Source organism: Garra rufa, chromosome 21 (assembly GCF_049309525.1).
Source record: "Garra rufa chromosome 21, GarRuf1.0, whole genome shotgun sequence".
NCBI classification, from domain to species: domain Eukaryota; kingdom Metazoa; phylum Chordata; class Actinopteri; order Cypriniformes; family Cyprinidae; genus Garra; species Garra rufa.
In genome coordinates, this window is record NC_133381.1 from 38676914 (window position 1) to 38690246 (window position 13333).

General features: G+C 34.4%; 1 protein-coding gene across 1 annotated transcript in view; it reads left to right on the forward strand.

The window, feature by feature from the left end:
- sh3yl1 (SH3 and SYLF domain containing 1) overlaps nucleotides 1-13333 on the forward strand; it is a 44184-nt gene continuing 30851 nt past the window's right edge. The window contains exons 1-3 of the mRNA XM_073827030.1: nucleotides 1-251; nucleotides 10696-10806; nucleotides 13229-13333. The exon at nucleotides 13229-13333 is cut by the window's right edge and continues 6 nt beyond it. Coding sequence (XP_073683131.1) covers nucleotide 251; nucleotides 10696-10806; nucleotides 13229-13333 — 217 coding nt within the window. The 5' untranslated portion in view covers nucleotides 1-250. The remainder of the gene's footprint in view (nucleotides 252-10695; nucleotides 10807-13228) is intronic.

Sequence of the window (13333 nt, forward strand, 5' to 3'; positions counted from 1 at the left end):
CACGCTACTTTGTTAACGGCATTCCTTGAAAAATATTACGTACCAAACGATTTGATAAACTTCGCTATCTGGTTTATTCTTTCCGGGTCCTTTAAGACGAAAGTAAACAGGTTTGGCAGGTGTATCGGAAGTGTGACTTACAGTATCGCTTTTTAACTTCTCTTACCTGCAGCAGGTGAGACTGCTTAAAAGTCAGCTTGAAACTTCGAGAAGTCTCCGCTCCTGGCGAATAAAGTCCGTTTTAGATAAAAGTAAGTAGAGAGGTTTTCATCTTTCCCTGTGATGAATTGGTAAACGTGTAAACGAGTCCATTTCTCTCTCTCTCTCTCTCTGCAATGCTAGGCTGAAACATTCACGCACCGTGAGGCGACTTTGTTTCTTATTTAGTGAAGAACTTGCATTTGTATTACGTTTAGACAAGGTCTAGCATTGGGTTTAATACTTTTTTAAAGTATAAGATCACAGCTAAATTGTTTGGATTAAAAAAATAATAACAATAAATAAATCACAGTCAAGGTAACAAGACATGTTTGATAACTCTGGTGAAGTTTCTTAAATAATGAACTAAACATAATCTTTGTTTAACCTCCTGACTAACGTTACCAGCAATGGAGTTTTGAGTTTTTAGCGATTTCTCTGAGACCTTACCCCCGGTTTAACAGACAAGGCTTAAGCCTAGTCCTAGACTAAAATGTAAGTATGAGCTGTTTCAACTGAAATAAAATTGCACTGATTGATCTTAAAATATATCAGTGCCTTTGTTTTGTCTCAAGAAGATGCACACCAGTAATGTTTTTTTTCTAAGCATGTTTATAAAAATTACTTAAATGTCCTAATTGAACTATGGCCTAATCCTGGCTTAGTCTAAGCCGTGTCTGTGAAACCGGGCCTACATGTTAGATTTTTAAGTCTGGATGTCCTGCACAGAGCACATTCAGGGCTTTTCAGAGATACCAAATGATTGGAGGTTTCACCATGACCACTCCCTCCTCTTGGTCTTTAAATATGGCTTTTTTTAGTATAAAAATAAACATTAATTTAGTGATCAAATTTAACACCCTTATGGAAATATGGCAATATTTTGTAATGATCATTTAAATCTGAATAATTTTCACATTGTTTCTCATAAAACAACATCTCAGGAAAATATTATGGGGTTTCAAATTAAAATGTGACTTTCTGTTATGAAACAGGACATTAATTTCATGCATCTCCAGTCCACTGTAGAGGACACTAGGACTTGGTGCATGTTTATTACACATTTTGGGAAACACAACAAGTAAATAGGGAAAGAAATTATATTTCAGTATTGCTATGAAGTATTAGATATTATTATGAAAATCATGCCAATTATTACTCTCATTATTATACTTATTTTATCATTATACGTTGCCCCGAAAACAAATTAATATGCAAATTATACACAGTTTATAGATACATAGTTTATAATGGGAAAACCTGTTCATGGCCATTTTACACACATTCTGCATAAAGAAAAATGGTGTATCAAATCATTCTGTATATATCTTTTAAAAAAATAGTTGAGAATCATCTATATATAAAGTTTGGTATGAAAAATAAAAATGGATTTGTGATTAAACAGAAATTGGACTGTTTTTGCCTTTTTATGTCTATTCATGTCTTTTTATTAAAAAAAGAAGATATTTTTTTTAAGTTCTGATGTCCTCTACAGAGGACGTAGCATAACATATGAATAAAATATAATTTTTCAAAATTTTTATAGTCTAAGCAATGTAATGACATGAAAAAATACTAAAATCTCAAAACATTTTTTTCCTGGTAGTCAGGAGGTTAATGACGAGGATTTTTAAAACTTACAATAACGTGACTCAGAATGGATGAGGTAAATACTAGCTTGCGTTATGACGTGCACTTTATTTCGCGTCACTGCTGCCACACGTGATGATACAGACTGTCTGCGGTCTTGATTGACAAAAGCAATTAATTTAACCCCTGTGGGAAAATAGATAGGCCTAAAATATCTCCACCTTGAAACAGGCAACTTGTCATTATTCGGAGTGTCCCTTCGGCATTCCAGCAGCTCTGTTTAAATTTAAAGCTATAATTATAAACAAATTAATTTAAACTGAACTTAAGGGATTTGTTGGAAACGGTTCAAGGTGTCCATCATCCTTCTTGGCATTTTGAAACTTTATTTACTGGCCTGTCATGCATGTCTGTTGACCTTTGATCCCTTTAACTAAAAAACAAACAAACTCAAGTTATTCTAAAAAAGCGCTGAATGAAGAATCCCAGCCCTTGCTGGTTAATTTGTTTTTATGAAGTGCTAAAGCAGCCTTTCACTGTAAATGTCAGTGACAAAAAGATGTTTGCGTGCTCTCTCTCTGGATCAATGCTGCATCTGTAATTGTTCATTATCTCTTCCAACTACAAATTAAGACATAATTGCACTGTCCCAGGTATTTGCATTTTACATGCTTTCTTTTGCTATGTTAATCAGGTATTGACTAATTATCTGCGTAAGCGGTAATTATTTGTACAGTAGTAATCACAAAAATTGTATTCTTATTTGATATGACAGCTGCATTTATTAGTCCTCCCCCTCGCTATGGCAGCTCAGGTTTTACAGGCATGAGGAAACGGGTAGAAAACAATATCAGCCATTATTACCAGGGGACAGTAATAAGCCTTTGTAAGATGCTCCTAAAAAAGCTTTGTTGCTACCGTTCCTTGTCAGATCTGGGGGTCGATCAAGCTTACAGTGTGCATAATTGTTCTCAACCTTTAAAGGGGTCATCGGATGCAAACTCACTTTTACATGTTGTTTGAACATTAATGTGTGTTGGCAGTTTGTGTACACAACTGTCCTACAATGATAAAAATCCACCTAGTGGTAATTTTTTAATCTTAAAAAGTAATTTTAAAGTCAGGTCTGCTTCTTGTTGGTGTGACGGCACACAGACCGAGGCCGCTTTCACAATAGTTGATTGACATGAGCGCATTACCTTAGACCCGCCCTCCCTGAGCTAAAACACTCCGACTCTGATCTGATCCGATTCTGTTGTTGGATGTAATAATGAACATAGCAGTAGTCATTTACTCCCGACATCTGAGCTGCTGAAGACACAGAGGATGACGTTACTTTTGTTTTTTAAAAAGGAAAACGCCGATCATGATCTCCATATGCGTCTATGTTCGTGCTAATCGTTCCTGATGCAGCTTCACCCACAGCTGAAGTGAATATAAGGGTTTTTAATGCATCTTTGCAAATGGCCTTTCTTAAAGGAACACTCCACTTTTTTTTGGAAATAGGCTCATTCTCTAACTCCCCCCGACTTAATAAGTTGAGTTTTACTGTTTTGAAAACCATTCATCCGTTCTCCTGTTCTGGCGATATCACTTTTAGCATAGCTTAGCATAGATCATTGAATCCTATGAGACCAATAGCATTGCGTTCCAAAATTACCAACGAGTTTCGGTATTTGTCCTATTTAAAACTTGACTCTTCTGTAGTTATATCCTGTACTAAGACCGGCGGAAAATGTAAAGCTGCGATTTTCTAGGCTGATAAGTTTAGGAACTACACTCCCATTCCGGCGTAATAGTCAAGGAAGTTTGCTGCCATAACATGGCCGAAGCAGGCGCCGGTCACATTGGAAGTTACCTAGCTGGGAATTAATTTCAGGCGCTGCGTGATATTACTGCACCTGCTTCGGCCATATTACAGCAGCAAACTTCCTTGACTATTACGCCAGAATAGTTCCTAATCTTATCGGCCTAGAAAATCGCAGGTTTACATTTTCCGCCGGTATTAGTACACGATATAACTACAGAAGAGTCAAGTTTTAAATAGGAATTTTTGAACGCGATGCTATTGGTCTAATAGGATTCAATGATCTATGCTAAGCTATGCTAAAAGTGATATCGCCAGTAAAGGAGAACGGCTGAATTGATTTCAAAACGGTAAAACTTAACTTATTAACTCGGGGGGAGTTGGAGAATGAGCCTATTTCCAAAAAAAGTGGAGTGTTCCTTTAATAATGTGCTTGTTTGCAAATCTCGTCGATAAATGCAGCTAAACACGGCTAAACGTGGCTAAATGCGGCTAAAGTAAACATTATATTAGAGAAATTTTTAACCAAAGTATATTATAGACATTTCATTAAGATCCTAAAGAATCATATGAACTTGTGGAAAATGGGCATCTGTTGACCCCTTTAATAATGTGCTTGTTGGCAAGTTTCGCCGCTAAATGCAGCTAAAGTAAACATTACGGCTCATAATCCCACATCAGAGAGGGGCAGGGCGAGCAGAGCTCATTTGCATTTGAAGGAACCATGCAATAAAATTTGTTGATTTTTTGCAGAGCTGATTTTGACTAAGTGAAAGGGGGTTTTATTACACTACTATTGAGAATTGTTTACCAAAATATATTATAGACTTTTCATTAAGACCCTAAAGAATCATATGAACTTGTGGAAAATGCACATCCGATGACCCCTTTAACAAAATGTTAATCATGTTTGAGAGAGAACTGCATCAACCTCATATCCTCATCCAGATGTTCACATTTCACAACGTTCAGTGCTGTTTTTGCTTTGTGGCTGTTCCTGTTTGAATTCACTTTTCAATGGTACAATCTTTTTTATTTTATTTTTTTACCGGAGACACATGTATTAAAGCCGTCGGCTAGAACAGAAAGAGGGGATTCTCAACTACAACAGAAAGAGTGGATTCTTGTACTAGACATAAATCAGAAAAAGACCCAAGGCTCACATTATTCAGTGGCAGCTGACATTGGGTTGGAAATAGTGCTTCAGTTGATTTTTAGTAACGATTTATGCTTCAGGACAAAAATTTTTACATTGGGCATCATGCGTTAATCAAGCACCCTACTAAAAGGTTTTATTGCCAGCTAAAGTAAAATAAAATTGTTAAAACATACATGGATGCTTGTATTGCAATGACCTAGGCCCACCAATATGCAAAGTTATGTTTGTTTTGCAAATGTTCCTATCCTTGGCAGCCAGGAATTAAGCACAGTGTATTTGTGTGTTGGACACAAACCGTGTTTATGCTTACTCTAAATGAAACTGTATTGAATGTATTTGGGTTATATTTTCTTTTATATAATGTATTTTTGCTCATGGTTTTTGAGAATGAGGACATCTTATGCAATCTGTTCCCATTGGCGTCTGCCGATTTTGTGCTGATTATATGTTTATAGTTATCATAATCTTCTGATTATATGGTTAGTTGCAGGGCTCAGACAAAAAAAGATGAGTCACTTTCAGGTGCCCCTTTTGTACCAGTACTACATTAAAGAAATCACTCAAAAATACAAATTCTGTCATTAATTACTCACCCTCATGTTGTTCCAAACCCATAAGACCTTCATTAAAATAGTCAGCGTGAAATCAGTGGTTCAAATGTAATGTTATCAAGATACAAAAATACTTTTTGTCCACAAGGTTATGGTTAAGATGGGTTATTAACTACAGGGTCATTCCGTGTCAAATCAACCAAATTTCAAAAACAAAAAATTAAATGTCATGGATGAATATAAGTAAAAAATAGTAAACACTATTTTTTAGAGGGAGGTCAAAATGGCAATTTTCACTTTTCAGAGTCTCTTTAAAAGAAAAGAAGTATCATATTTTTTCGAACTGACCCACATTTGGGTTTTGACCACTGAAAATGTGTACATTTTAACAATTTACTCCTGGAGCCATATTCAAATTTCAATATCTCTGGAAACTAATCTCATATTGCATTAAAAATAAAGAGGCCAAAAGGAAAATTTGTTAAGACCCAATATCTAAAAGGTCAGTAAGATATCTTTAATATTTATTGAGTTACAGGCATGCAAACTGTGGAGAAAAACTTGAGAAAAAGTGCTGTTTCCACATTTTTGAATAGTCACCATTGGCACATAGTGCAACAAAGATTGCTAAAGTCAACAGATTATATTAAAAGAACTACCAATCTCTGTGTAAAAATAAGATAATGATGCTGACATCTTTCTGAAGTCATTTTTACCCCCCTGTGAATCTAAGGTGAAAATTACAAAATAGTGGATTACTCATTCATCTATGACAGTTGATATTTTGGCTTTCATCACTATACTGCCCTCCAAAGGCAAAGCGCAGTAATTACACATTTGGTCAAAATTGAGTTAAGGCTTAAAATGGACTTTGTGACAATGGTTTTGTCTTGTGGCAAAGTCTCCTGGTTCAATTTTGTCCCATTGTAGAGAAACGAGATAGAAACGAGAGTGTCAACATGTTCGACTAGTTGGCGAAAAAACTTTAAAGGCATTTTTCTCAGTTTCAGTGTTGGCGTAGTTACTGCACTTTGCCTTTGGAGGGCAGTATACATGTCTATCTTTCTTCAGAATAAATATAAGCAAGATCAAAAATTTGAGCCAGGGACCTCTGGTTGAGTTGACACGGAATGACCCTATAATTCAACCAGACAAATGAATTTGCATGACATGATAATAAAATCAATGTCTGTATCTTGCATACCATTGATAACTCAAATTATAGATGTTTCAAATGAAAATCCTTATTAGTGTGAATTTGTAAGCAATACTGTTTACAAAATGTTTGTTTTGGTTTGTTTGTAGTACACCTGATCCCTTAAAGCACCATTACGTCGTTCAGTGCGTACGAATCACTTTTAAAAACACGTCATGAGATCAGGTTAGACTGATGACTCAGACAGACATTCTTTAGTGAGGTGATTTGGCAGAATATCTGATAGATGAGAGGCTATTTGACACAAGTTGCTTACGTAGAAGTCTCTAGGTATCTCCCTGTTTGAAAGCATGTCAAGTTTTATGTACGTTGACGGCAATTTGGGAGAGTAATTGTCCTAATGTATTACATCAAAAGCTTTGTGACAAATGGGAGAAGAATTCACGGCACAGCTGTTTAATACTAGAAATCACGGGAGTGAAAGAGAATCATAGAGGTGTTACCAGCCGCAGCCTGGCATTTACTGCTACATTGTATAAGTGAATGAGCGATTATTATTACCTAACTGTGCTTTATGTAAATTGAGAAAGTTTGTTGCAAGTTCTAGGCTGGTCGTACAGGTCTTACGAAGTTCAATCCTCCGATTCACTTTCACCAATTTCATGCCCTATTGTGTGCAGTTCTTTTCAAGCTAGAGCAGTGTTTATATGTTTCTTAAAATAAATTATGGTTTGTAGGCATTTTAAGTGGTACAAAAACAAACCATGACCTTGGTCCTCCTTTTTTTTTTACTTTGTAATTAATCTGAAGCAACTGTGAATGAGTTCTTTGTTAGTCATCTGCTTTTTCATGTGATGTCCTGATCTTGGGGTCTTTATGTGAAGGCAAGAATCAGTATTACTATTGCCTGAACTTAGGGTTAGGAATTTGAGCAAACCATAGCCTTATAAAACTCTGGTTCTGCACATTCATGCTAGAGACATGAATGAGCCATTTCAATGGGTTTTTGACCCTTGTTGAACTCTACACTCTTAAAAACAAAGATTCCACATGGGGTTTTGCAGTGACACAATGGAAGAACCATTTCTGGTTCCCCAAATAACTTTCAGTGAACATTTCTTAGTGTAAAGAACATTTTCATAGTTTGGAAAAACATTTTAAAACCCTCGTTCCAATATAAAGAAGCTTTGTTTTTAAGATTGTAGTGAATAGGCCTGGGTAAAAAAGATTGATTTCTCGGTTTTAATCGACTCCCATCTTTATGAAACAATATCGATTTTTAATCCCAATTAGTCGAAACGCTTAAAAATAAAGGCTCTAAAGGGGTGTTTTTGCAGTGATGCTATAGATTACGTTGTCGCCCATCCAATAAATCGCAATAAGCTTTGTGCTGTTACTTTTGATATGAAACAAAGTCTCAGATTTCAATTTCTGTCCGTATTATTACAATATTCAAACAATAAACGTTATTCAGACACCTTTAACCCTCACACTATCACAGTTTATTCACTATAGTTTAGAAAATGGTAATAAAATATCAAGATCTCAGAGTTAAACTGTGTCAGACCAAATTCATTTTGATAATGTCAGAACTTTAATAGAAAGGTATGTAACAAATGGGACAAATGCAATTTTTGTGTCAAATCCAATTTTTGGTCCCAAAAATATTTTTACTCTGTATGAAGAAATTGTGGGTATAAAATGTCACAGTTTACTTTATTTTGCTATCTTCACTTAAATAAACCACCACTAGTTAAAGTATCTAAAAATTAAATCTGGTGTCTGAATAATTTGTGTTTTGACTGTAGCATCATATTTGACTGTTTTACTGTAGCAACACACATTCGGTGACCATAAACTTATTAGTCAGCTAGAAAAACAAACTCTAAAGAGTAGCATTTCACTAAATATATGCATCATATAACATATTCATTATAATTTTTTTTACAGTTCTTCAGTATTTATGTTAGAATAAATTACGAATCAGTTCATTTTAACATCAGTTCATTTTAACACTCAATATTATAATGTAATATCATCTGACTCTCATGTATATTTTGCAGTATTAGTTCGAATCGTGACATTTGTGTCAATACCCAGCCCTAGTAGTGACCCTTATGTAAAAGTATTACTGAATGTAGTGGAAGAGGTTTAGTTATATTTCTTAAGTAACCTTTATAATTGTACATAATTTATATTTTCACTATTTCAAGGATGCTAAATTGCAGCAGCCGCTGTCAGTTGGTTTATTTTCTACCGGTAGCTAAATTTGAGCAAAAGTCTCCTCAAAAATGTTTTGAGAAATATTAGCTGGACACAACGGCCTGATTGGTGGCAATTCTGGTATTTCTGTATTAAAGTATTAAAGCAGAATAGTCCTGTTGAAGAATAGTCCTGTTGATGTAGCTGGTGGTATTGAAAGAATTCTCCAACTGGAAAGACTGCGTGCGCCTGAAGGTGACGCTTTGCAAACACCTCCCTGAGTAAACCACAGAAAGGGTGCACCTGCCAAAAGCAACTCTTATTTGTAGCTGAAGGGAGCTGGATCACCCCAATATATCTAGTGATTCATCCTTAAAATATCAGTTTGCAGAATGCGATGTGTTTGTCACAAAACGAGGGTGTGGTGGTGCTATTTAAAAGGAATGCTTTTGTAGTATACATGGATGAAGAGACATGACACTCTGTTTGCATACAGATCTAATCGTTTATTCCAAAAAACTTTAAAAATGTACTTGAGCTGCGATTATTATTGTGGTTATTTTTTTTTTAATATGTGAAAAAAAAAGTGCTGATACTTTTTACTATGATAAAATATATTGAAAAGGTTTCTAAAAATGACATTTTTAGTCAAAAATACAGACAAACGTATTTAAGGTAATTCTGTATTTTATTTTATTTATTTATTGCCACTATTATTTGTCTTTGGATAGTTCTCTTAGTATGTTGTGACTGGGCAAGTCACAGTATGGAAAGGACATTGTGTGACATAGGAGAACTCTGCAAAAAAAAAAAAAATAAATAAATAAATATAGGGCTGGACGATAAATCGAACGATATTGTGAGGCGCGTTTAGTCAATGAAGCCGGTACTTTGATTAGTAGTAAATCTCCATCACGTGCGTTTCGCTCAGGTTACGCTGGAGCGGCAATTAATACACAGAGAAGCTACGCCAAATCGCGCTCAAAATCGAATGCGAATCGAATGCGATTTTGAGCGTGATTTGGCGTAGCTTGTCAGAGATTTACGTCTCTGTGTATTAATTGCCGCTCCAGCGTAACCTGAGCAGAACGCACGTGATGGAGATTTACTACTAATCAAAGTACCGGCTTCATTGACTAAACACGCCTCACAATATCGTTCGATTTATCGTCCAGCCCTAAAAAAAATGTATCTATAGATTTTTTTTTTGTCTTGTTTCCAGCCTAAATATTTAATAAAAAAAATTTCTTTTTTCCGAAAAAAAAAACAAGTCAAAATTAAATATGTTTTTGCTTGAAACAAGAAAAATAATCTGCCAGTGGGGTAAGAAAATTAATATTGTTTTCTGTTTTAAATAAGATTTTTTTTTTTTTGCTTACTCCATTGGCAGATTATTTTGCTTGTTCTTGTTAATTTTGACTTGTTTTTTTCTGAAAACAAGAAAATAATTTTTACTTGTCTAGAAAATCATCCTTGATTTAAGAAGTGTTAGATATTTTGCCTGGAAACAAGACAAAAAATCTAAGTAAGAAAAGTATTTTTTGCAGCGTAGAGGCAGATCTGACTCAGACAGTGACACATTTTTGACCCCCAGTCATCAACATTAATATTAATACCCCAATCACTGACTGTATGGCTAATATAATTAGAGCAATTATCAATTAGATGAGAAAAATAACCTATTTGGTTATGCTGACATTTAATGTGTTGCTGAATAGTTAATAGTTTGTCATTAAAATGTAGAGACTCTACAATAAAGGAGCAGGCCATTGTGGTGGTTTCCTATCTAGTCTGTCTCCTTGGTTAAATATAGCCTTTAGTCTTTAAATCATTTTGACATTTGAAATGTATTGGAGGTTCATAGTAATGTAGATGCCACAAGAGAATTGTTTTAACATAGTAGAATTTAAAGCATTCAGGAAGACGCAAATCATCAGACAAATTTGGACTAATAGTCATTTGATGTTTCAGATTGTTGGAATGTGACGCATAACAAGACGAAATTCTGTTTGTTCTGACGTTTGTTTTACAGTGAATAACCCGATTCCTGCTAACATGAAGTCTGAGGCCAAGAAGGCCGCCAAGATCCTTAGAGAGTTCACAGAAATATCCAACCGGATGGGGCCTGACAAACTCATTCCAGGTAACTGTGGTTTTTTAGCAGTTTAATTGATTCCTCTTTTTAATCTCTCTAAAATCAGGCAAAATTGGGATCGGTATCATATTTGTATGTTATTTGTGACCCTGGACCACAAAACCAGTCTTAAGTAGTGTATATTTGTAGCAATTGCAAAAAATGCATTGTATGGGTCAAAAGTTAGGATTTACATTGAAATATCTTCAATCAAATATAATCACATTTCCATTAAGAATTGTTTTCAGACTATGTATTTAAAAATTATATTTTTAGTGATTTGTTTTTGTAAGTTCTTTTTTTAATCAACACTACAGCTTAATATTAAGCTTATTATTGCTGCAAAAAATATTTTATTTTATTTAAAAAAGTCATTTTTACATCCTATTGGCTCATGCCTTACTTTATTTATTTACTGACTTGCTTGATTGCTTGCTTACATCCCTAGTGAAAAATATACTAAAATGTAATTAAAATACATTTATTTCATGCTAAATATACTGCTAATACATTTACTTATTATGCACTTAATAAAATATCCTGGTATATAAAAAAAGTTGTTTCAACTTAAAAAAGTAAGTGTTTATGCTGACTTTTTTTTAGTTTAGTAAGCAAGAAATGTTAAGTTGTACTACATGAAATATTATATTTGAGTTGAGTAAACATAAAATTAAAAGGCAGCACGAACACTTACTTTTTTTTCATTAGGATATTAGTTAAAGATCATGTTTCATGAAGATATTTTGTAAATGTCCTACTGTAAATATATCAAAAAATATATTTGTATTAGTAATATGCATGGTTAAAACTTCATTTGGACAACTTTAAAGGTGATTTTCTCAATATTTTTTTTTTTCTGCACCCTAAGATTCTAGATTTTCAAATAGTTGTATCTTCTTGGCCAAATAATCTTTCTATCTTTAACCCTTATGACTGGTTTTGTGGTTCAGGGTCACATTTGTTCTTGGAAAACCATATGTAAAAGCACTGTAAGATTCTTAGTCATTTTTGACTAAACAGTCATTTTTGTTTATGATAAATTTAATGTGTAAATGATTACATTAATTATTGAAAAGCATTAGAATAATAAGATTATTACACATTCTGACCCATAAAAAAATAAGTAATTGTTCTATTATTGGAACAACTTAATTAATTTCTCAGTTAATTTCTTAATCATTTGACAGCCCTCTTTATATTAAATGGGTGATTTTTTTCTTTTCTTATTTACACAATACAGTGGGCCTACAAAGTATTTGGACCCTTACAGTAAGTGACGCTTAGAAATGTCAATGCATTAAATATGAAAAGCCAAGTGGCATCTGCACACAAATCATTCAAGACCACAGAAGTAGAGCCATTTTTACAAAAACTTAACCAGTGGTCTCACATGCACTGTATTTTGTATATAGGTCGAAGACAAAAAAAGGGTTTAAGCATTAAAAATAACTTAAAATTGTTGCCCCCCCCCCCCCCCCCAAAAAAATGAAAAAGATTTGTTTAATTTAATGGCATTTTTGTTTTCTTAGCCAAAAAATAAATACCATTCATTTTTCCCTAATTACAGAAGACACCCACTAAAATCAAAAATCAATTTCTGACATATTAAAAGACAAATTGCTTTCACCCCCAATACTAATTAAAATGAATATTTACCACTATCTATTTGCCCATTTATCAATAAGAATTTTTATATACTCTTTTGAAACATGCAATATGCAGTCTTTTAATATGTACAAGTGTAACACAGAATGACAATGTAACATTATTTCAGCCAAATTGTGACATTTTATTCTCCAAAAACTTATTTGAAATACTTTACTTACATTTAATGTGCTTTCTATAGTCCTTAAGTCACTTTTGTACATTTCTTTTGACGTGGACATCTTAACGTCTTTGACCCATATGCATCTGTTGCATTATAATTGAAACAAACCTAATGATTGTGAAATCACTTAAAAGAGTGTTGTGCCCAAAAAATGCCACTTCACATTGATATGTCTATGTATTGACATTCATGCATTTTTATGTGTGTGTCAAAATACTTGTTGGGGCCACAGTTCCTCATGCTTTTAAACCGTAGACTAATCCCGATGCAGTAATAGCACCCATGCCAGACACGTAAGTGCTATTAACTGCTCAAAGTTAGCATTTCTGTTGACTGATGTCATCTGTGTACATGACTAGCAGTCTTTCTGCAAGTCAGTTGCCAAGTATCTGTTCATGCATGTCTTCAGAAAGTGACATGAATGCAACTCACTCAGTGACTTCACCATATCTGTGCAACCTGTGCAAAAACACAATGCACCAATCAACTTTGCCTGCCTGTTTCATCTTGCATTCGCAGATTTAGTTTTTTCATATTTCAGTCCTTGTGCCTGCACAAGTCCGGTTGTAATATCTCATATTCGTTTCCCTCTGTCTTTTCCAGCACATGTCATTGCCACGGCTCAGGGACTGGCCATCCTGTCAGTCTTCAAAGCGGGTTTCATGATCACTGCGAGGGGCGGCAGTGGGATAGTGATCGCAAGACTCG